This window comes from Oryctolagus cuniculus, chromosome 6 (genome assembly GCF_964237555.1).
Source record: "Oryctolagus cuniculus chromosome 6, mOryCun1.1, whole genome shotgun sequence".
In the NCBI taxonomy this organism is placed as follows: Eukaryota; Metazoa; Chordata; class Mammalia; order Lagomorpha; family Leporidae; genus Oryctolagus; species Oryctolagus cuniculus.
The window spans coordinates 79,984,566-80,010,529 of NC_091437.1; the positions used below are offsets into that span (position 1 = coordinate 79,984,566).

Sequence of the window (25,964 nt, forward strand, 5' to 3'; positions counted from 1 at the left end):
TCAGTCACTCCATAGGCAGAGGGTCACCAGAGTCTGGGAAGCCAGACTCACCTCTCTGCTCCACTGACACATGTGGACCTACAAGGTGGAGACAAAACAAAAAGGCTAGAGCTCCATGGACCCTAAAGTGAGCTGAGAAATGAAGCAACGTTGGAAACAAAGAGGCAAGTTCCAATGATCACAAGAAGGGAGCAAGTTTCTGTGCTGGGGTTGCACAGTGCCTGGCTAGAGGCACAGCTCTGGGTGAACTAAAGTCAACAATACTCTAAAGAGATTCATACCAGAGCTGTTCTTCAGACAACCAGTAGAGAGCAGTAGACAACACTTCTTGGTGGATGGGTGAGTAAGCATTCACTTATTCACTAGATATTTACCTGTGCAAGGATCTAAGGCCCCTGCCCTTAGGAATCACGGGGTTTAAGGGAAGGAGTCCAGTGTCTCCCAGGCAGAGAAGCACTCTCCTGCAGGAGATGCTCTCTCAAGGGGTAGGAGCTTGGGCTGCAGACATCCCTGCCCACAGAGTTGTGGGTTCACAGATCATCGATCATTTCAGGCGACTTTTAATATCAGAATGACCAAACATTCTTTCATGTTTTATTCAAAATCATACTAAATTGGGAGGTTACTTCCTTTTAGAGTGTTTCTTTGACAATAACTGTCTTAATCTAGAAGAAAATTGTTCAGCTCAACCGACTTATTATCCCATTCTAGTACTGATAACTGGCAGACCGTGGTGGAGGCGGCAGTCTGTGCCTTTCCATAGTACTTACTAATTTCCTTCTAGGCTGACATTACTTGGCCCTCAGTACTTCTTTGCTAATGTTCCATGTTGATACCATAGATTGGTAAGCAGTGGCCATTTCCACCTACTCCTTAATTCTGTCTACACATAAACTTGTGATGTCCTCATATTTAAATCACTCCATTCCATGCAGCTGTTTGAAGGCTAATCTTGACACCCCAAGCCTGCAGCCTTCACTTTACCTTGAGTATAATTGAGAAATGGGTCACCAAGGGAATGAAAATCTTCCTGACATGAAAGAATATCAGGAGTTAATCCCTCAAATGGAATTCAGATGAAAACCATGGAACAACACTAGATAGAGTACAGTTTATAGTTATGAATTTATTTATGAATTCATTTTATTTATGAATTCATTTAATATGCATTATGCATTAGTATCATTTGCAAGACAGTCTTTCTTTCTTTTCTTTTCTTTTTTTTTTGACAGGCAGAGTGGACAGTGAGACAGAGAGACAGAGAGAAAGGTCTTCCTTTGCCGTTGGTTCACCCTCCAATGGCCGCCGCGGCCGGCGCACTGCAGCCAGCTCACCGCGCTGATCCGACGGCAGGAGCCAGGTACTTTTCCTGGTCTCCCATGGGGTGTAGGGCCCAAGGACTTGGGCCATCCTCCACTGCACTCCCTGGCCACAGCAGAGAGCTGGCCTGGAAGAGGGGCAACCGGGACAGAATCCAGGGCCCGGACCGGGACTAGAACCCGGTGTGCCAGCGCCACAAGGTGGAGGATTAGCCTAGGTGAGCCACGGCGCCGGCCACAAGACAGTCTTTCTAGATAAGATGCAGGTTATTACTATATAAGGGGTCTTTAAAAAGTTCATGGAAAATGCATATTATGAAAAAATGATGCATGGATTTTCTAAAACTCCTCCAGAATAAACTTATTTTTTAACCCCATTTTCCCACAAGCCTTTTTTTTTTTGACAGGCAGAGTTAGATAGTGAGAGAGAGAGAGAGAGAAAGGTCTTCCTTCCATTGGTTCACGCCCCCAAATGGCCGCAATGGCCTGTGCACTGCGCCAATCTGAAGCCAGGAGCCAGGTGCTTCCTCCTGGTCTCCCATGCGGGTGCAGGGCCCAAGTAATTGGGCCATCCTCCACTGCCTTCCTGGGCCACAGCAGAGAGCTGGACTGGGTGGGAGAGGAGCAACCAGGACAGAATCCAGTGCCCTGACCGGGACTAGAACCTGGGGTGCCGGGGCCGCAGGCAGAGGATGAGCCTAGTGAGCCATGGCGCCAGCCACCCACAAGCCTTTTGAAGTGCATCACTTTTATCACCCTGTAGTGGATTTGAATTGTCACAACTAACTTTGAGAATATAAAGTTTTCTCATTTTCCATAACTGATCAAAATCCACTTTCCTCATGAGGAAACTATTCAGAATGTGGAAAAACTTCTCTCTCTTGGTTGTGGAGGTAGTTTCTGTCAAAAGTCATCAAAGTGTATACTTTCAAAGAGTGAATTTCACTGCATGTCAATTAGACTTCACCAAATGTGATTTAAAAATAATGCAAACCCCCATCCCCACTGATGGGGCAAGTCTACATTGTTGTAACCCAGAATAAGCCTAGCTATCTCCAGGATAAAGTTGAGTTTCCTTTGGTCTAAACCTGGCCCATTCAGGATGCTTCTCGTTCTGTCTCCTTTCCTGATCCTTGTGGGTGTCTTGGTTCTTGGATGTCACCCCTCACTGAGAGGGATGCCTGGGATGAGGGCCACCTTCCATTCTTTCTGTCCTTGGGTGTCTCCTCCCCCCTCACCATCTGCTGAAGGAAACCCACATCCCACCAAGGCTTTAGTTTCTAGGCCCACAAACTCTGGTCCATGCCTGTTAGAACCAAATTCGTGTCCTTTTGGGACCATCACCCGATCACGGACATTGCCACATGTCTCTGGGCAACACTGTGAGAGGGAGCTTTGCCACTTTCCTCTGGGAAGCCTCTGGGCTTCCCCCAGCAGATGCAGGTTCCATCACTCAGGCCTGAGTCACAGGCACAGAGGGAGGGAGGGAGGGAAGGAAGGAGAGGAGATATAAAGGATAGGAAAGAAATTTTAAAATCCTTCTTTAAAAAAAAAACAAGACTTTTTCAAAAGCTCTTAGAATTCCAAGTCATGGCTCTCATAAACAATGTCTCTCCTACAATTCTGCTCCAGAAATCAGTGAACTTCTTGTGTTAGGCCTTACCCAGAACGACCTTCCCCCAAGCAGTAAGCATCACTCCAGGGAGGCCCCAAGCCCTCAGCACACAACGGAAAACTATAAGAAAGAAAAGTCTAAGTTACAATCTCATTGTACTGTTCCGATATGTTTGCCAAAATTATGATGCATTGAATTCCACTTCTGACTTGTAGAAAGCAGGGCTTTGTCCAGGCTGCCTTCCTACCAGATGACAACGCTCCCATGGCTCCTTCAGAGGAGACCATCAGGGTCATGGATACCAGGCACAGGGTTTTTGATTCAAGAGTTGCACTTGGTGGCCCCTGGGCTCTTGAGGGACCTCTAGTATCTTGTGTGACTCCCAAAGGCCCCCATAGGCCGGTGGCCTTATTCAGCTGCCATTATCATATGATAATGTTCCTTAACACTTTTTTTTCTTAAAGATTTTATTTATTTATTTGAGAGGTAGAGTTACAGACAGTGAGAGGGAGAGACAGAGAGAAAGGTCTTCTGTCAGGTGGTTCACCCCCAAAATGGCCACTACGGCTGGTGTGCTGTGGCCGGCGTGCTGCACCGATCCGAAGCCAGGAGCCAGGTGCTTCTTCCTGGTCTCCAATGCAGGTACAGGGGCCCAAGTATTTTGGCCACCTTCTACTACTTTCCCTGGCCACAGCAGAGAGCTGGATTGGAAGAGGAACAGCCAGGACTAGAACTGGCACCCATATGGGATGCTGGTGCTACAGGCAGAGGATTAACCTACTGTGCCAAGGTGCTGGCCCCTCCTTAACACTTTCTCTCCTTAACACTTTATAGCTACTTCTGCCTCTGCCTTCCAGTGCCCTGACCTGGGTGAGTGTGTGTGGTCAGCTATCTGAGGGTAGTGTGCTACCTGCACTCTTTGCAGCTGTGCCTCAGCGTCTGCAGGGTGCTTGGCTCTTAGGAAGCAGTTGCAGAATGTATTGAATGCTGCTGCTTTTCTTCTTTGCTCATCTACCCTCACTTCTGCTACTTCTGTGTCTTTGGCCACTAGTCATGTAAAATATCTGGCGCTGTGGCTCAGCGGGTTAAAGCCCTGTCTTGAAGCACCAGAATTCCATATGGACACTGGTTCTAGTCCCGGCTGCTCCTCTTCTGATCCAGCTCTCTGCTATGGCCTGGGAAGGCAGTAGAAGATGGCCCGAGTCCTTGGGCCCCTGCACCCATGTGGGAGACCCGGAAGAAGCTCCTGGCTCCTGGTTTTGGATCAGCGCAGCTCAGGCCATTGCACCATCTGGGGAGTAACTGGTGGATGGAAGACCTCTCTCTCTGTCTCTACCTCTCTCTGTAACTCTGTCTTTCAAATAAATAAAATAAATCTTAAAAAAAAATCTAACTTTTGATTCAATCTGCTCTTAATTTTAACATTTTCTGCCACAACATGAAAATACATGTGACTGCTCCCTTCTTTTTCACTCCTTTCTCATCTCCTATTGCAGTTTTGCCCTTTTTTCTCCCTGTCCCTCACATGTGAGGGCTTAGGTACCAGACACAGGCATCATTAGAGTTGAGACAGAGCAGGTGTCTTACATGTGCAGATTTGAACCAGGTAGAACCGAGGTGTCTCGGACAATTTTTATCTGCTTCTGCCCCTTCTCCTTTGAGGCCCCAGAGCCAGTGAGCTGTTTGGTTCCCAGTGAGCACCTCCTCCTGGCCTTCTTCTTCCTGGGGCTGAGGACAAGTCCTGGGGGGAGTGCTTGTGGGGATCATCAGGCGAGGTGAACTGTGCTTCATTGGTCCTTGGCCTATGCTGCTGGAAGCTGAGCTCTTCACCCCCAATGCCTTTGACATTTCTTTTATTGAGCCCCAGTATCTCTTCCTTAGCTTGCAGTTCCTCTGTAAAGATTAACTCATTGAGGTAAGGGAGTGACAAGGTAAGAGACCCTAAATCACACAGTTAGCATCTCAATACCAGCCTCCATTATGAGAGCTTTGGCAGGAACTCAGAGGCCTCCATTAAAGAAAGCAACACTCAGGCTATCTTTCGACCCAGATGTACTGGAGTCTACCTTTACCATTTCGAAGGAAACCTTCTGACCCCTACTGCTAACTAGTCAAAAGAAGGCCATTGACACTGTGGACCAGTCAGAGGTCCATTCAGGAGCTGACCACCCACTGGCCCTTCTCAACTTTGACCTGTGAGATTCACAGCTGTTATTCTCTCGGGGGTCCGGGACTGGAGCCTTGGCCGCTTGGCTCCTTTCTCTGCACCTGGCAATAACACCTGCTTTGTTCTGCCACCCCAGTGTCAGTGATTGGCTTGCTGGGAATCAGGTGAGTGGGCCCAGTTTTGGAGTTCTATGGCAACTCTTCCAAACAGTTTTTGGTGTTTGATAGCATGCCAGAGCTCCTGCTTCAGCCTTTCCTGGTGTTGATCAGGCCCAGTGATACAGCTGCAGAAGACAGATGGTGTCTGGTTTAGATTCTTTCCCCAAGCACATTGCTGGACGGAGAATGCTCTACCATTAGGAACACATGAATTCATAGTGAAAATAATGTTAACTTCTACTTGACACAATTGTTTCAAAAGAAAACCAAGAAATTGGATCATGGATTCAGTGGCATTGCTGCAAAGAACATTTTGAAGACTTATAATGAATATTACAAATGAGATGCTAGGAACAAGGATAGTTCTTTCCCAGCACTGTTTTTTTTTTTTTTTTTTTTTTTTTTTTTTTCAGAAACTTCATAATGAGGGATAAGGGGTCCAAAAGGCTCTGAGGATGTTCAACCAAGGCTACCTGTAAAACAGGCAGAGGGGAAGTGCCGATCTCTGGTACTCTGCAAGGCGGATGCAATATACCTGTGCATCACTGTATCAACAAGAAAACCCAATTGTGCTTTCTTTTTCTTTTATTTTGTTGATTTTACAACCCATCTGGAGGCTAAGGAGTGAATTCATTCATTACAGTAAAACTGTACTAGATGAAAAATTTTAAATTGTTGTTCTTGGACAAGTGCTTTGCATATCTCTCATCTGAACTTCAAGTGAGAATCATATTAGGTGAATTTATTTCAGACCCCTCTCCACCAGCCATGTGACATTTTTAATATATCTTCATGGCTAAAGAATTGTTTGTTCCAGTGAAGAACAAGTGTCCTTTTTTAAAAAAAAAATAAAAATTCTGGTTGTTGCAATTAGCAAAGATAAAGAATCCAAGAACTCAGGATACTATTTATGGAGATGTTAATGCTTGGAGCTGATGCAGATAAATCATCATTAACAAACACTTGGCAAAGACTTTGGTCTGCAATGATGTCTGAAAATAAACGTGCAGGTGAAGATTTTAAGTTTTGTGTCATGAATAAGAAGATATTAAGTCTCCTTATTTAGGCTAGAAATTAATAAGCCTAAAGAATAAATAAGCCAAATAGAACAGACATCAAAAAATGCTGAATTTTGATGGTGATAATTGTACTATGAAATATGGGGAAATTGTTGAAATAATGACAACTAGTAAGTAAATATAAGAACAGGAGAGTTGGAGATGCTATTTCAGAAAAATGAAAAAATAGTGAAAGTATATAATGTAGCTATCAACCAAGTTAGATGGCAGTTGTGACAAACAGGAAGATAAGCATTTTATTCTGTACTCTAGCAGACTGTCAAAATGAGTAAGGTATGCATAGGCAATGGAAGCTACTAACTAATTGGCAGAAAGGAAAATTTATCACTGAAGTTGGTATAAAAAAAACATTAAAATTTCTTTTGGCAAAAATGTCCAATATATATGGATAACCTTAACCAACAAGTCAACTCTTTCCTAAACTTTCAGCTGAACAATGGTGAAGGTTATATGTATTAGCTACTTCTAAACACTAGTGTTTTAAAAATGATAATTTGTAATTAGAATAACTGGTTTTACCTCTCTTTGAATATATTCAGCCAAAAGGTTCTCTTCCATGCTGTAAAACATCAATGTCTTGAAACACATCCTTGCATTTTTCAAGCATTTGAGCTAATTTCAAGTTCTCTTATAACATATTTTGGAGTTCATTTTGCCTTGTGGGATGTCTCTGTCTTGGAGTAAAGCTAATTTATTGACCTTATTCATTTTACCACAAGGACAAATTTCTGTTAACAGAATGATGAGACCTCAAATAGTTCATGGAATAAAGTATTAAAACATAAGTTTAATTCAGTGCAAAAATTGTTGAAATCCATGCATACAAGGAGACATCAACAAGTTCATGGAAAAAACATATTATGAAAAACGTATGCATAGGTTAAAAAAAACTTAAAAGGCACAGAAACACAGAGAGAGACAAATCTTCAATCTGTTAGTTCACTGCCCAAATGTCTGCAATACTGTTGGGCCAGGCCAAAACCAGGAGCCAGAAATGCAATTCGTGTCTCCCGTATGGGTGGCAGGGATTCTAGTACTTGATACATTATCTGCTGCCTTCAAGGGTGTGCATTAGCAGGAAGCTGGAGATCTGAACAGAGCTGGGACTTGAACCCTAGGTGTGTTATTTGGGATGCAGGCATCTTAATTGATGTCTTAACCTCTAGGCCAAGCACCTTCCCCAATCTTATCTTCTGATTCCATTTTCTGTGAACTTTTTGAAGCCTCCTTGTACATGACTCTCCTTTTCAATCAATAACAGTGAGTTTTGACATTTCATGCACAAGAAGAAGGACTGCAGAAAGGATCCGTGGCAATCTTCATTTGCAAAGACTCATTTAACACACATGATGCTCTAGGGGAGCATCTAAGTGAAATGTTAACTAAGAATTCCTTAAATTCTCCCTTTGGGTTAAGTTAGATAAGAAAGAATTTTATGTTGCCCTAAAGATGATGAAGAAATCCAGAGTTAGAATTTATGGTTATGAATTTAGCATTTTAAAAAAGAATCTGCATGCTTTTGTGGCAGAACTGTAGCAAATGCTTAGTGAAATATATCCTCTAGTACAATCAAAATAGAGTCTATGTGACAGATTCCAACAAAATGTCTGCTTCTCTGGGTGGGATTGTGTTTTCTTTCAACCTCCATTTGAAATTATATAACTCTTTTTAATGTAGCTTGAGAATAAAATTTAGTGCTCAATTGTAATAACCACTATGCCCTTAATTTCTGATACCTTTATTTCTCTTTATTTGAATTTTAGGTAGAAAGTGAGAGCTTTTTTTGATGCATATGTGTTTAACCTAATTAATTCATAGCAGCTTCTGAGACTGCTGTGTTGTAACTGAGCCATGTGCGGGTTCACAGGCAAGCCTTGTGATTTCCTCAGGCGCTGTGTACAATGGCTGAGAGAGACTGAATGTTGTTCTTTGTCCCGTACATATCTGTTTTGTGTCCTACATAATTTTGATATGTACTTTTCTAAACTATTAACTATCTCTTTTTGTCTTACTTAATTTGTGTTTTAATATTTTAAATGTTTCCCCCTCTTAAAAAGTTGTTACCAAGTTCTCGCTGCCTGAAATAGAAAAAGTTCTCGGCCAACAGCAGATTGGTTTCTCTATAAAGACAGCAAATCGTGCTTCTCCTCATCCTCATTTTCAGGGTGAATTCTAGCAGAAATTTTGACTTAATTCCGCTCAGGCAGTCCTGGAGGCTGTATGTAAGACCAGCTGTTCTTCATAGGCAGCTTTGAAGATTTCTTTGGTTGTCCTAAATTCACAAGAGGTGTTCTAATTTTCAGTTAAGCTCTGCTGGGTTTCACTCTGGGGTATTTTGGAGTATGTAAGACTGCACAAAGAAACTGATTTATCTTCCCTGCTTATACCATTTCCCAATATACCACATTTGTCTTTTTAAAGGTCAGGCATGATAGAAACAGGCAATATTTCTCACTTACCTTGTTTTCTTACTTGTTGGATTTTCATGTCTGAGTTCTTTGGAAAATGTTAATGTGGATTTCTATAAATGCAACTGCTCAATTGCACAGAGTATGATTTATAAACAGTTCTAAGATCTTGGAATAAAAAGTGCTCTTTGTATCCAAGATGTTATTCATATTAGTAGTATCAGCAAGAGCAATCTCTTTTCTAATTAGTGACTCCTACCAGTGTCTCAGAAATTGCCTTAATTCTAAGGTCAAATATGGTGGGTTATAATTTGCTGTTATCTCACTGGGCTGTATTTAAAAATTATATTTAAATTTGCATCTCTCTAGGATCTTTGTGTCTTTTTCTTTCTCAAGAGGGCTATTAAAAATCTCCATTATTGGAAAAGTGATCTGCAAGAAGTAGCAGCATGAGTGACCAGCTGCGATTAGCACAGCCAAACTTCAGGGTAAAAGTTGCCACTTTCATCTAATTAACAGAGAGGAGATTTTTTTAAACAGAATTTCACATAATAGTGGTTAATGAAAGTACATAATTGCTGAAATAATTATTTTGAAATGGCAGTTCTGGGAATAGTCAAATATCTGAATGGGGTAAACATGAAGTAGCTAGGAGTATGTTTGAATGGGGGAGGGCACATAAAACATACAGTTAGAGCCAAAGCCATAGAGAAACTCATGCCAACTATGTTAACAAACACGTGAATTCCTTTGTAAGTATCTGTTTCTGGAAAATAAAAATTAGAAAGATCATACAAAATTTCTGTCTTCTCAGTGGTGGTTTATGAGATTCACATACACACGGGTACAAAGCCAGACGCAGAAACAGAGTCTAATGTATTTATCAACCTCATCGGCACCAGAGGAGACTCTGGAAAACGAAACCTTCATCAATCCAAGAACAACAAGGTCAAGTTCCTGCGTGGGCAGGTAACAGAAAGATCTTCATTCATTCCTACCCAGAAACCTTACTTGATTTCTTTAACTTAAAAGACAGACCCCGAGATGCTCATTTGGCCTATATTAGGAAGGGCAAAGAGGTGTGCTCATTTCCTGATGTGTTTTTACTATGCCGGAATTGGGTAGAGGTTAGACTTAACCCAGGAACAATGCAACCATAAGCCCCAATCTTCTCAATTAAACAACAACAAAATTCCCAGGATTCTACTTCCAGCTAGGGTAGACTAGCTCCAAACAAAACTAGCATGCTGCTGAGCAAAACTGTGGGACATTTGCTAAAATACCTTTTAAATTTATTTTAAAGGCATTGAAATCTACACAGGCAGTTAGGGCTTGAGTGTCCCAGATGCTGGAGGTAAGGGAAGTGCAGAGGAGAATCTAGGATGACTGGAGCTTCCTGCCACTTGCAAGTGGAAGTTTAGCAGCAAGAAGCCAGTCAGAAAGTGACAGCAGAGACATGGAATTGCTGTGTGGAGGTTTGGGAGGTCTCATGGGGAGGGGATCCTGCCCAACAGTGAAGAGAGACCTTTATAACCCACTGCATCCTTTGTGTGAGCCCTGCCTAAGCAGGACTAGCAAATCATCAGTAGGAAGAGGTGATTCCAGGAAGCAGGAGTGACAGGATGAGAGAATGAGAGAAGGAAAGAAAAAGAACCAGTAAAGTGTGCATTCTGGAGGCCACTGCAGTTAGCAGAAGTGAATGGCTACCGCCAGGACGTCAACCCTCAGACTGGACGTTGACAGCATCAGTGTCTGGAGCAGCTTAGGGGAAGGAACCTCTGTCCTGGTGCCATGCCCAGTCTCTTCCCTGTTGCCATGGTTACTCCATCTACTGGCACAGCAGGCGCTGTGGTAGCTAAGGCAAGACCTCTATATGAAACTTAAAAAACATTATTGAAAAAAATTTTGAAAGATGTAAATTGATAGAGAAATGTATTATATCCCTGGGTTAGAAGACTCAATATCATAAAGTTCTCACTTCTGCCCAATGATGCACAGTTTTAAAGAAATACCAATCAAACTCTCAGGAAGAGTTCTTTCATGGAAATTGGCAGTCTAATTATAAAAATTATAGAAAGTCAAATGTATTTAAAATAATCTTGAAGGAGAAAAACGAAGTTGGAGGACATACAGTGCAAGGTATCAAGATTTACTGGGAAGTTAAGATAAGTTAAGACAGCATCAATTTGTACAAGACAAGACAAATAGAGTACAAAAACAGAGCTCAGGAACAGAGGCACATGTCCTGATACACAACATCAGGAAAAGGTAGTCCTTTCAATAGAATTTATAGTAACTGGATGCTATTATGGGGAAAAAAGAAGAAATTATGACCTCTGTTTTACCCAAACTCCACCACCACCAATGCACCTACCCCATATAAGCTCAATGCAAATTTACATCTAAATGTGAAAGGTAAAATAGTAAAATATCTATAAAAGAGAAAATCTATGATTTTGATGGTAGACTACTACTAAAAAAATAGAGATTATTTATTTGAAGGCAGAGTGACAGAGATAAGGAGAGAGACATTCACTCCCCAAGAGCCCACAACCACCAGGACTGGACCAGGTTGCAACCAGGAGCCAGGAACTCCATCTAGGTCTCCCACATGGTGGCAGGGATCCAAGAACATGGGCCATCTTCTGCTTCCTTCCCAGGTGCATTAGGAGGAAGCTGGATCAGAAGTGGAGGAGCCCTTGGATTATGAGATGCTGGTGTTGCAGGTGGTGGCTTAACCCACCATACAACAACACTAGCCCCTAGACTATGACTTAATTTTTTTTAATTGTGGGAAAAATAATACATAAAATTTTTCGTTTTAACTATTTTAAGTGTATAGTTCGATAGTGTTAAGTATACTTATGTAGTTGTTCTATCATTACTGTCATCCATTTCCATAACTCTTTTCATTTTGCAAAACTGAAACTCTAACCACTAAACAACATTTTTTCTTCCCTCCCCCAGCCTGTAGCAACCACCATTTCTACTTTCTGTCTTAGACTTTTCTAGGAATATCATATAAATGGAATCACAGAGTATTTGTCATTTTTGACAGCCTCACTTTAATCTAATGTCTTCAAAGTTCTTAACTGTGGTAGCATGTGTCAAAACTTCCTTCTTAAAGGCTGGATAATATTCCATTGCTTGTATATACACTATGTTTTGTTTATCTGTTCATTTGTTGATGGACACTTGGGCTGCTTTCATATCTTTGTTATTGTGAATAATGCTGCTATGAACATAACTAGAAAACTATAAGATTTTTAACAACAAAGCAGGGAACATACTAAACCTAAAGAAAAAAAAACTTACAATTTTCACTCTTTTCTTTCAAAACTATTTGTCTGTTTATTTGAAAGACAAAATAACAGAGAAAGAAAGGGAGAGAGAGACAGATCTTCCATCTGCTGGTTCGCTCCCTCAAATGGCCACAACAGCCAGGGCTGGGGCATGCTGAAGCCAGGAGCCAGGAACTTAATCTGGGTCTCCCATGTGGGTGGCAGGCACCCCAGCACTTGTGTCATCATCCATGGCCTTCCCAGGTACTTCAGCAAGATGCTGGTTCAGAAACACAACAGCTGAGACTAGAACCACACTCTTAAATGTGATGCTGTTGTTGCGAGTGGTGGCTTAACCTGCTGTGCTACACCATCAGCCCCCATTTAATTCTTTTAATATTAAAGTCTTGTGTTCCTCAAGACATCATTAAAACAATGAAAGGGCAAATCACAAAGTGTGAAATGATTTTGTAAAAACATATACTTTTCAAAAGACTTGTTTATAGGCTGTATATGGAAAACCCATAGATCAACAAGAAAAAGACAGATAGCCCAATCTAAAACATGAGGAGGACACTTAAAGATGTACTTGACATAAAAGGATATCCAATTTACCAATAAATGTGAAACATGCACCCAGCCTTAATTGTCATCAGGAAAACAGAATGAAAATCATTAAGTGTTATTGTGTACAGTCAGATGGCTAAATGTAACGAGAATGATGATAGCAAGTATTTATTAGCCCATGGAGCACTGTGAATCCTCATACACTGTGCATATAGCTCATGGTATATATGGGTACAAGTATTTTAGAAAATTGAGACTATCTGTGATAGCCAAACATATGAACATCCTTTAATCCAGCTGTATGTCAACAGATATGTAGACAAATATCGTGAAAAAACGTGTACAGGAATGTTCTGAGAAACACGATTCTAGGAACAATGATTTTCCATAAATAGTAGGATAGATTAATTTGGAATGAAGGTAATGAATTTGAACAAAATAGTGTGAATGAACTTTACATATGTTGAGTGAAACAAGTGATGCAGAAAGAGAACTGACCATAGGATTCTGTTTACATATATCCCCACACCAGGAAAAACTAATTAACAGTGCAGTAAGCCAGGGAGTAGGTATCATTTTAGGGAGGCAGCAACTGGAAAGAGGCATGATGGGATCTCAGAGTGTGGTTTGGGTGTTTTCATTGAATGTGCCTTTGGAATTTGTATTCTGCATCCACTCCATATTTCGAGGCCTATTATGTGTGTAAGTCACCCCTCAATATCCCTGGATGAGGGTTCCAGGAACCCTCTCAAGGACTAAAATCTAAGGATGCTCAAACTGTACATGCACTCCAACAGGCAGGCCAATGATGTGGTATTTGCATGTAACCCATATCATTCTCCCATATACTTTAAGTCATCTCCATATCACTTACAAGTATGATAGAAGGTAAATGCTATGTAAGCATTTGCTATACTGTATTGTTTAGGAAATGCTGACCTGAAAAAGAAGTCTGCACATTGCAGCAGAGACATTCTTTTTCTCCAGTCTTAACGATCTGTGGTTGGTTTCTATCCCTGGATGTGGAACCCTCAGCAGGTAGGGGACACTGTATATGTCTGTGTACATATTTCCATTCAAAGTTTATTTAAAAAAAACAAACAATACCTAAAAACAGAACAGCGGTGGAAAGCACCTGATCTGGAGGTGGCCTCCCAGGATTGAGTCCTGGCTCTGTCCTCCTTAGGCTTTGGCCTGGGATAAGTCATTTAACTCGTGAGCCTTAGTCTCTTTAGCTGTAAAGCGAGGAAGAAATTGTACTTATCTCATGGATTGCTTTGAGGATTAAATAAGTTAATATAAAAAAAGCACTTGAAGGAATTTGGCACATAGGAAGGACTGTACAGGATGTTATTATTATTGGTAGTAGATTTCAGTAAATGCCATGATTACATACACCAAGTGTCATGATTTACATGGTTAACATTATTTGAACTCAACTGTATGAGGAGAGCAAAACTTGCATGCTATATGATCATGTGACACCTTAGGCCTTGGCACAAAAGCTAGTAAGTGGTGGGTGGGTGATGCAGTACATTAAATCACCATTTCAGACATGTGCTATCCATATTGGAGTGTTGCTTCCAGTACTGGCCCCTCTGCTTCTGATCTAGTCTCATGCTAATGTATCCAGGTAGGCATTGGATAATGACTCAAGTGCTTGGGCCCTTGCCGCCCATGTAGGAGACCTGGATAGAGTTCCTGGTTGCTGGTTTCAGTTTGGCCTGCCTGTTGGAGTGCATGTACAGGGTAAATCAATGGATGGAAGATCTCTCACTCTCTCTGTTGCTCTGCTTTTCAAGTAGCTGAAACATAAACAACAAAAATGGACTAAAAATTGTAAGTGGCAATTTCCATGGTATTGGTAATAGTAGTACAGTTATGGTGATGTATAGCCATACCATAGCAATAATAATGCCGTTTTTTCCTCTAGAGAAAGGAAATATCCTAGTAGTCATTCAGTTTATTTCTTTATTGTACAGGTTGATATTTTTTCCATTAAGGCTGTATCTCTTGGGAAACTGAAGAAAGTTCTGATTAGTCATGATGGGACAGGTCCAGGTAAGACTTGGTTTCTTTACAGGAAGTTTGTTTTACAGTTTTATTGAATATAGTATAAAAGACTAGTAAAAAATAAGATAGACACATATTGAGATGAGAAAATTATTTTCTTTCCAGAAATTATGCCTAAGTGAAGTTTTGTCAGGTTAGGTATATAGAACTTACAAAAGCATTCTGTTAGGTTAATATGAAAGCAAATTCCTAGGAATATGTAAGGGAAGCATGTCTTCTGTGTGTGCATGTGTGTGCATGCATGTGTGTGTGCGTGTATGTGATGGTCACTTCTATGAGGCAGTGTTCACAGTGCCATCTCCTGTGTGCCCTTGCAGATGTGTTTCTCCTATTTCCCACATTCTACACTCAGCAAATCAACAACTTGTGGATCTTCCTTGCTCCTGTCTTCTGTCTTTCCCTCCCTGTCTCCCATCCCTGCCACAACTGTTACTCAAGTTCTGTCAATTCTACTTCATTGACTCCTGTTTTGTTTTGTTTTTTTTCTTGCTTTGTTGTACAATCTCTCTTAGAGCTATTGAATTCAAGCCTAAGTTTGCTTGGCTCCAGAACCTGTATTCTTTACAGCTAAAATGCAGTATTGTATTTTAATTTACACTACAGAAGCCACTGATTATACTTTTATTCTCCTTTTTTCTTTCTACTAGATTTTGAATTTTTTGAAACTTGAAAATAGATATATGCATCCTTATTCCTCCTGAATGGTGCAATGCTTGGCAGTATAGATAGTTTAATTAGTGGCCATCTATTGAACAAAAGGATTTAGATTAGTGGCATTACTGTAGGGCTGTTTCACTGTAGAGTGGCATGCCTGTAGAAGCGTGTTGCTATAGAATGCAACACTGAAGAGCTGTATCACTGGTGAGTGCTCAGCCTTTAGATTATTTTCCACACAGGATGGAAATTTACCTTGAGACTTCCTGCACCTGCCCCAGTATCCCCTGAACATCATGAGCCAATTTGCATAATAGCTGATTAGTATAAGCACTGTGACTTTGGCAAGGATCAGTACGCAGCGGTTAGTCAAAATCCCAGGCTTTGCAAGGATCTAGCTTTTTAAAAAATTTTTTTTTAATTTGAAAGTCAGAGTTACACAGAGAGAAGAGAGGCAGAGAGAGAGGAAGAGAGAGAGAGAGAGAGAGAGAGAGAGGTCTTCCATCCAATGGTTCACTCCCCAATTGGCCACAACGGCTGGAGCTGTGCCGATCAGAAGCCAGGAGCCAAGAACTACTTCTGGGTCTCCCATGCGGATGCAGGGGTCCAAGGACTTGGGCCATTTTCTACTGCTTTCCCAGGCCATAGCAGAGAGCTGGATCTAGAACTGGTACCCATATGGGATGCTGGTGCTTCAGGCCAGGGTGTTAAAACGCTGAGCCACAGCGTCGGCCCCAAGGATCTAGCTTTTAAAAATGATTCTGAGCTATCCTGCTGGTGTTATCAGGTCTAACTGAGACCCCCAGAAAGTCAAAGTGGAAGTGTTCTGGAGACAGTGGAAAGGCAACCACAGAGTAGTTACTTTTTTAGGTAAAAGAAGAAGAGTTAGGAATTTATTGGAAGATGTAGGCTTGGACACTTTTTGGAAAGATGCATTCAAAAAAAAGTTGTGTGATACAAAGAATGAAAATGGTAGAAGGAAAATTGAAAGGACCATTGATTTTAAATAGCCTGATGGAACTAAATTTCTAATTTAGAAAATATTTTAGATGGAAAGAGCAACACATTTCTAAAATACTGATTTTTTTAAAAAAATCAATCAAACTCTCATTAACAAAAACCTGTACAGGCATGGGAAAATTCAGCAAAATTCTCAAGGTTCTTTTCTTTCCATTTTAAAAAGAGAGACCACATACAATATGATTATTTCAAACCAAATATGTTTGAAACATATTTTCAAACATATAACCACAAATAAAATGAACAGGAGGCTTAATAAAAGTCTCAGATTTGCAGCAAACTTTGTAAAACTTCAGAATAAGGGGCTGGTGCTGTGGTGTAGTAGGTTAAGCCTCCACCCGTGGCACCAGCATTCTATATGGATCTGGTTCTTGTCCCGGCTGCTACTCTTCCAATCCAGCTCTCTGTGGTTGGTCTGGGAAAGCAGTGGAAGTGCTTGGGCCCCTGCACCCACATGGGAGACCCAGAAGCTCCTGGCTCCTGCCTTCGGATTGGCCCAGCTCCAGCCATTGCGGTCATTTGGGGAGTGAACCAGGGGATTGAAGATCTCTCTCTATGTGTATCAGTAACACTGCCTCTCAAATAAATAAATAAATAAATCTTAAAAGAAACTTCAGAATAAATAGGAACTAACTAAGTGTAGTGACAAAAATAAAATAAACACACTCATGGGCCCAATTGCAGAGATTCTGACCAGTGGGTCTTGAGTAATCAGAAACATACAGATTTTTTTCATTTGTTTCAATACAAGCCCTTTGGGGGATTCCAAGTATATGACGCTCAGATTGCTGCCCAGTGTAAGTGTTCTTGGCTGAGAGCCTGCTCATTGCTTGGCACTTTCCAGAGGTGGACAAGGTGCAAGTGTTTTCTGCCTTTACAGAGTCTAGAGAAAGAAGACACATATAAAATATTTTTTTAAATTGTAGTGAAGTATGAGAATGGTTCTGAAAGTGACCCTCAGTCTGCTATTATGCCATTTAGTAAGGGGACCTACTAAGTCCAGAAGAACATGAAGTTTTCCCTGGGAAAGGCAGACACATAGTGTATAGTTGGGAGTGACAGGATTTACCTGGATAGTCAAGGATTTTGGTGGACTTCCCTGACTGATGGGATTAGGCTATTTGAAATTCAGTTAAGGAAGGTCAAAAGTAACTAGCATAATGGGATTCCAAAGTTCCTTATCTCAACTATTCTTCCAACTTTCTGCTTAATCTTTTCATTAAATGGAAAAATTACCGTAATAGTCAAAATATCTAGGCTGTGTTTTCCCTTTTATTTTTCAAAATGTATACTAAGTCTGATGACCTAACATTTGCTGAGAACATCAATAATATTAATGATTCTACCTGTATTTCACCTTTATTACCTTCTCTTCCAAAATACTTATCCTGAATGTTTTGTTCATCATTTCATACTTTATAATCCTTGCATTCAAGAGGAATTTGCTAGTAATGTACACTTCTTTGAAAATACTTTCGATGGTCTTTGTGCTGGTCACTGCACATACAAAAGAAAGCTCTGACAACAATGTCTTTTAAGACAGTGATATTAGTACTGAACACAGGACTTTTGGCCACATTTCATTACTGAGAAAGTACTCGTGTAATTTATGTACAGCAGCAAAGACATCTGGGAAATGTGGGCTCTAGCACTACAGAGATGTCAGAAAGGAGAAAGCAAGCAGCAATGGTTGGTACATTTTCTCCAGTTGTAGATGTTGAAGACTGAATTTCTTAATTTTAATGTAATTGAATTTAACACACTTTTCAATAATCAGCACATTTTGTGTCTTACTTTGGACAGTCTTCTCTACCTCTAGAATATTCTAGATGATAGCTAAATAGACAGATATTCATATATATATATATATATATATATGCATGGGTATTATGTCTTTAAGATTTAAATATTTACTCTAACTGTAACTAATTTTGTGTTTGACATGAGGATTGAATCCAATGTTAATTCTTTCTGTGTGGATAACTAGTTGTACTGCCAGTGTTTATCAACTCTCCTAACTTTGCCTGAGTATTCTACAAAGTCAATTTTATCTTAAACAGATAGTCCTTGCTTTGCACAATTCCTATATGGACAAGCTTTGGTTATAATGATGTAATTAAATAGCATAAGTCCTCCAGTAACATGATTCAAATTCCAGTTACCATGCTCCATTAACAGTAAGTGCATAAAATAAAACTTTACTATCAGCTTCTCAGTCCACAAATCACTACATGAATAACATTACACAGCCTGATCAGCAACTAATCACATCATTGTTTTCAATGTCTACCTGTCAGTGATGTGCCACTGTCTGTCTGTTAGTAAGTGCATGCACAGACAGCAAAGCATGTAGTTGTGTTGCCTCCTTGTTTACCAGGGATGAACAAATAGGACAGTTTGTAACATAATTGCAAGATAAAACTGTGTCAATAAAATGAAAAGTGATGATGCTGGAAGTAAAATTTAAGTGTAAGATAAGTGGAATTGTAGAAAGAATTTGCAACGGTGAGAATGTTGATATTGCTACCAATTCTGTATCATCTGAAGTAGAATCAACTTATAATAAATTTTGATAACTGCTAGGGCAAATTCCCTACCTTATAATAATTCAAAAATGCCTGAGATAGTCTTGGGCCTTCATCATCTATATAAATTCCATCATCAGTTTGTTCATTTTCATGAAAAATATTATGGTGAATTTGATTTAATTTTACTGGAGTCTTAGATTAGTCTGGGTGAAAGTGACATCTTTACAGTGTTTTCCACTCCTGAATGTGGGCTGGTTCTCCCTTTGTTTATGCCTTATTTGCTGTAATTTCTTAAATTTAGGTAATTTTCTATAATTATAGTATATCTGGTTTTACATTTACTCTATATTTATAGTTTTATGGCACTGTAACATTATAATTTTCATTGAATTACATTTTTAACTGTTCCATCCTGGCCAATAGAAATGTACTGGATTTTTATGCATTCATTGTGTATCTAACCATTTCCTCAAGTATTAATCCTACTATTTTCTGTGATGGCTTTGGATTTTAATGTAGTAAGCCACACAAACTGTGAAATAATGGTTCTGTTATTTTCACCAATACATCACTTTTCTATTGCCTTCCTTCTCTTTTTCTCTTCTTTCCTTCTCCATTCCTTTCCTCCCAGCCTCTTTCCCTTCCTCTTTACTTACTTTATTCATTTTATTTTCCTTTAATTGCATTGACCTGTGCAATAATCAGTGATAATTTAAAAATTTTTACTCTTAAGAATGATTGATTGTGACTCTCCATGATTACTTAAAAGTATCAATTTTTTCTAACTTAACCTAATTAAATGCATTTATGTAATTTGCTTATCTCTTTATTCTTGGTTCATGTACTTAAAAAGATTAAGAATTTTTTGGAGACTTTATGTCCCTAATAGTGAAACTTCTCTTTTTCTCTGCTTCTACAACTCCGAGTAATTAGGTCACTCACTCATGCTTTCATTTCTCTACTGATGTAAGTTGGATGTGCATATTTTTGTAACCAAATTACCTGACAAGTGTACTTAAAAAAAAACATTTGGAGAGTCTATGAATAAAATAGACTATGCTAGTGTATTCTTTTTAGCTAAAGATAAAATAAACAATGCTAGTATATTTTTGGCTAATCTCTTTTGTCAATTTATGCAGGTAATGGATGGTTTCTTGAGAGTGTTGTTGTTAAGTCTGAAGAGGAAGATGGCATTCAAGAGGTGCTGTTCCCTTGTGACAGGTAGGTGGTCCCTTAATACCTCAATATGCAAATTATGCTCCCCTTTGTCCAACTCACTCCAGCTGTCACCCAGTGGGCCTCCTCGCAGCTATAGGACCACATCCTTTCTTCCTTTAACCACAGCTGAAGGCCTTCTCGCCCCTGGAGCGAGTAGTAATTCTTAGGAGCACTAGTAATTTTGTCATTCTTCATAACAGCTAATTTTTCTCTTCAGAAATAAGTATGCTGAAATGGAAAGGAAATCAGATTAGAAGTAGAAAACGTGTTGTTGCTCAGATACTTGCTAACTTCCCAGCTAGTTCTGATAAGTTGGATACTACCTTCAACACCTGTGAAATTCCATGTCTCCAAATTTAATTAAGACAAGAACAATACCTTTTCTCCCAGTTCACTTGAATCATTTAAACTCATTGAAGTTAGGTGTGAAACTGTGAACTCTAGCACATTATGCTAACATGGTATAGGTATAATAGGAGAATGTGCGTAACACACTTTAAACTGATGCTTAGTTTTTAAAATATTATGATGAGAATAGTTAAATAATTTCTACCTATTTTATAGAGTTGTTGTGAGCAGAATATCAAATGTACCTTGAAAAAAGTACAATAAAAATAGAAATTATAAGATCAATTTTCCTCCATTAGTAATTAATCTATAGAATACATTGATTCATTCATTCAGTTATTGTACAAAATAGCAGTCAACCACCTCCCATATTAAGAAGTGGAGCAAACGATGGAGAGCCACCAACAAAGCAATGCAGTGCCAGTTGTCAAGAGCCCTGGGTTACCGCCTTGGTGTTCTAAGGCACGTGACGAGGATGTGTGCATGCTGTGAGGACCCAGCTGTCAGGTGTTATGTCTATGTGATTTCCTGACCCTTAAATCTAGATGACTGCATAAACTGATTCACCTATTTATTCATGCAGAAATGTTGCATGCCCGCTAGATATCATGAATTATCCCTCCTGAATATACAGATAGAAAATTAAGGACTTCTATCTTCAAATTGTCCCCATTTGATGGAAGATAAGGGAGGGGACCATAGTTCTCAGCTCTGAGTTCAGTAAGTGTTTGGACGTTATTCTTCCCCAGAAGAATGTGCATTCTTCCAGACATACAGAGACTCACATTAGTTGACTGAAATAATTTTCCCCTATCATAGTTTTGATTCTAGGAAATATTTTTTCTTTTAAAATTTAGTAAGAAATTGCATGATGTATGAACAAAATTTATATCACTTCTGTAGTCTTCAGTTTGTTTTCTTCCCCAATACACGTTCATTTAAAATGAGTGTGTATCTTAGTGTTTATTGCCATTTTAAAAATTCAAGTTCCAGGATGAGACCTTGTATCTTTATTTTCCAAGAAATCTTTTTATTAATTAATGGGGGTGCAAGGATCAAAGATTAAGGTTTTTTAGACTAGATTTGAACTACACCTCCCTTACTATGTACCTCTGAAAAGCGCAGTTTACTCTTATATCAAATTGCAGCAATGACACATGTTTTGCAGGTTGTTTGAGACTTTCAGATATGAAGAACTTGTAAAATGCCTTGCAATTATTAGAAGTTCCATGATGGTAAACAAGACCACACCCACAAGTGAGGGGGAAGCATACCTTTATTTCTGGATAATATGTTAAGTATTTAGAACTCTCCACATAATTTTGTAACTTATATTTTTTATCTACACAGCCTAATATGGTAGCCACTAGCCACATATGGCTAATTAATTTAAATTAATTAAAATCAAATCAAATTTAAAAATCAGTTTTCTTAGTTACACTAGCTACATTTCAAGTGCTCAATAGACACAGATGGTTAGTGACTACTACATTGGCTAGCTTATATACAACATTTGGTTCTATATCACAGCAAGATATTCAATAGCATCTGAAGCTATGTTTAATATTGTACAATAGAGTGTTATTGCTCTGTATATGACAGTAACTACGAAATAATGTAAGTAATAAGTAAGAGATAATTACTTTTCTAAACATAACACATTGAACAAAATGAAGAGCCACCCAGGGCAGGTGATGATAGTCATACTCTCTTTAGAGGCAAAATTGATTTTACTGGCAAAATGAAGGAATGAAAGTCAAGATGGAGGTGACTTATCCCTAATGTTAGAATAATTACAAACTTGGAAATTGGATTTATGGGAGCAAAATGATGCAAATAAAAATATTTCAGATGTTTGATTGTATTGTTACTCCAGCACATTAAATATTGCACACAGGCAAATTATTATACTGCTATCGTGTATTGTTGGTCTATGGCAATGTTGACAGTTTTCCTTGCTCATTCTCTCTGAGGACCCAGAGGTACCTAAAGAAAAAACAAGAATATTTTTCATGTATTCTGCTAAACGTGGAAGAATCCATAGATAATGACTTTTAATCTCATATCTCATTTAACATATGAAAAACTTACACCTAAAGAGATTAATGATATGCATGATGCATGCCCAGGTGAATCAGAGAGCAGGTTCTCTTAGTCTCTTGACACTGGAGAATTTTAATTTCATGTCTGTCATCTGCTGTTTCCATTATATTACTATCCTCTAAGGAAAAGATCCCTGCACAAAATGCTGAGTTTTTGGAAAACTCTACTTAGATTTTGGAGAGTTTAGAAGACGTAGATTTTGTATCTTCCCTAGCATGATTTCTTAGCTGTTTAAACTCCAGTCTCTTGTAGGTGTTTGGCACAGAACTTAATCTGCCTCTTTGTACACCCAAATTCCATATCAGAGTTCCTGGGTGCTGATATTCACCCTGGAAGGAAGCAGTGATGGCCCAAGTGCTTTGATCTCCATCAACCAGATAGGAGACCTGGGCTGAGTTCCTAGCTTTCTACTTCTGCCTGGTCCAGTCCTGGCTGTTACAGATATTTGAGGAGTGAATCAGTGGATGGGAGCCCTGTTTGTCTCTCTGTCTTATAAATAGATAGATAGATTAAAAAAAAAAAAACCTTCAAGTTCATTTCTTTCTTTTCTTTTTTTTCTTTTTTCTTTTTTTTGACAGGCAGAGTTAGACAGTGAGAGAGAGATAGAGAAAGGTCTTCCTTCCATTGGTTCACCCCCCAAATGGCTGCTATGGCTGGCACACTGCGCAGATCTGAAGCCAGGAGCCAGGTGCTTACTCCCAGTCTCCCACGTGGGTGCATGGCCCAAGCACTTGGGCCATCCTCCATTGCCCTCCTGGGCCACAGCAGAGAGCTGGACTGGAAGAAGAACAACTGGGACTAGAACCCGGCGCCCCAAGTTCATTTCTAATGGTGAAAAAAGAAACGATCCCTGAAGAAAATTATTTATAACTTTATTGTTGAGTTAAAAAGAAAAACCGAGAGAGATCTATTCTGTTGTGGGACTCTAAAGGTTATCTATCTGTCTTCTTAACTGTCAGAGAGAAAATCAGGAGAATTTTCATAACTGGCATTTACTGACCTCTTATCAAGGAATAGGCTTTCTGGTAATGGTAATATCACACATGAGCTATTTTGATCTTCACAGCAAACCCATAAGCTAAACTTTGCAATGTTTCTTATGTATAGACAAGAAACCTGAGACACAAAAAGGGTTGCATTTCTTGCCCTCATATAATTGGTGTTCAGGATACAAATCAACATGTATCTGACTCCAGAAATGCACCTTCTCACTTAGTAACCCCAAGCCACATGTATAGTGTGTGTCTACTCTGAATGGAGATGTGCCGTAGGTATAGAATGCATATCCAATCCAAAGATGTAGCACAAAAAAAGAATGTAATATGATTTTATACTGATTATGTGTTATAATAATAATCTCTTGAATTTCGAAAATGAATATTAAAATTAATTTTATCTTTTTACATACATATCTTCAAAAATTCACGGAAAATAAGTATTAAAGGATGACTGTGTACAGATTTCAAAAGATTTTGTACCAAAATAAGCTTCTTCTTATCTCTTAATTCTATTTTCCATGAACTTTTTGATATTCCTTCATATGTAGTTTGTGTCTTTCTCTTGAAGAATGCTCTTCCAGTGTCCAAGGGTTTAGCCACTGTGTACACCTCCCAGTCACATGATAGAAAAGGAATAAACTCCCAACAAGAAGTGATTATTGATATTAAGATATATAATAAAGATTTTTATCCATACGGATTTTTTAAAATTCAAAATTTTATGATGAACCAGTGTGATTTTGCAATTGGAATGCAGGACAAAGATTTGCTGAAGTTGGAAACCTAAAGATAAATTGGTGTGGCAAGAAATCTTAGATCCTTCTTAAAAATTCTGAGCTTTTCTCCTAAAGCTTCTTTTTTCATTTCCATATTTCATCTTCTTTTCTGAGTATCATACCTCCTTTCAGTGCTCTCTCCTCTGAATTATCCTCTCTCTTTCCATGGTAGATGGCTAGATGAGTACCGAGATGATGGCCAGACTGAGCTGGAACTCTGTGCAGAAGACAGCCACAGTGGAGGAGGAGAGACTGGGTCTGTAGCCTCCTGAGAGAGCTCCTTGGGGTTGTGGTTCCACTGTGCTTCAAAGGACTATTGATCGGATTGTGGAGGTACCTTTGCTCTTTGCTTGGAACAGAGCACACACCTGGGAAGGATCACTTTGGGCTGGAATGTTGCCTGCTTCTCAGAGTCTCCCAAGTTGGGAGAGTGCACTGAGTACATCAGCCAACCACTGGCCAAGGGTGCACGAGGTGAGCTCGTACCTGCTGCTCTTCTAGACCTCCTCCTCCCCTTCCTTGACCTCCTCCTTCTTTCTTCTTTCAGAAGACCTAAGAGAACTGCTAAGTTTACTGAAATGTTTAATGAGATCACCTGTGTACAAAGTAACTGAAGGGGTACATAAATGACATTTGATAAATGTAAAATACTTTCATACAACATTTGTTAATTTTGAAATGAAAGACTTTTTCTTGGATAATGGTATGTCTCTCTCAGCATTGGTGGCAATATCAATAAGAAATGTAAAAAGAAACCAACTTTATTGGATCATCTTGCAACCCATTGCCCTTCACGCTGGTTCACAAGGACAACTGCTTCTATGAGCTGGAGACTCCACCCTGCAGGTAGACAGCTCCAGAGCATTGTGCAGATGATCTGCATTGAGGCAGACATTTGACACCTCTTGCTCACTATTCTCCTCAATGCCACGAATTTCTGCAACTGTGTTCCATGGGCAGCTTTTTCCAGTCCTTCACATGGGCACATGAGATAAAGCCCAGGAGGGGGGCTGGTGCTGTTGTGGATTAAGCCATTGCCTGTGGCACTGGCATCCCATACGGGCACCAGTTCAAGTCCCTGATGCTCCATTTCCGATCTAGCTCTCTGCTAATGTGCCTGGAAAGCAGATGAAGATGACCCAAAAGTTTGGGCCCCTGCACCCATGTGGGAAAACCAAAAGGCTCCTGGCTTCAGATTCGCTGAGTCCTAGCTGTTGCAGCCATTTGGGGAGTGGACCAGTGGATGGAAGATATCTCTCTCTCTGTCTCCCTCTCTCTCTGCAACTCTGCCTTTCAAATAAGTAAATAAAGCTTAAAAAAAATCCCATAAGGTTCATGGTATGTTCTTTGGTTTCAAAGCTGGGTACATTTTATTTGCATATTGATTCTGCCATGTGATGTAGATGCTATCATGATCTACATTTGCAGATGAGGAAACCAAGACTTGGAATAGCAAAGACTTATTCAAGCTCCCGAAATGGAATAAAGAGGAGAGCCAGGATTTGAACCCAGCTTGTGGTCACAGCACCCCTTTGCCCTCCTGCCCTGCTAGACTCCCAAGAGATTATGCAGAGGGGCCCCAAGGATCAAATATCACACACCACCTTCATGTGTTTTCTCTTATGTAGCTACTGTCTGTGCTGTTATTATCT

At 39.7% G+C, this 25,964-nt stretch overlaps 1 protein-coding gene across 1 annotated transcript in view; it reads left to right on the forward strand.

The window, feature by feature from the left end:
* RP1 (RP1 axonemal microtubule associated) overlaps positions 1-25,560 on the forward strand; it is a 315,423-nt gene extending 289,863 nt beyond the window's left edge. The window contains exons 27-30 of the mRNA XM_017341307.3: positions 9,561-9,715; positions 14,577-14,655; positions 20,009-20,090; positions 24,485-25,560. Coding sequence (XP_017196796.3) covers positions 9,561-9,715; positions 14,577-14,655; positions 20,009-20,090; positions 24,485-24,584 — 416 coding nt within the window. The 3' untranslated portion in view covers positions 24,585-25,560. The remainder of the gene's footprint in view (positions 1-9,560; positions 9,716-14,576; positions 14,656-20,008; positions 20,091-24,484) is intronic.
* Positions 25,561-25,964: the final 404 nt, after the last annotated feature.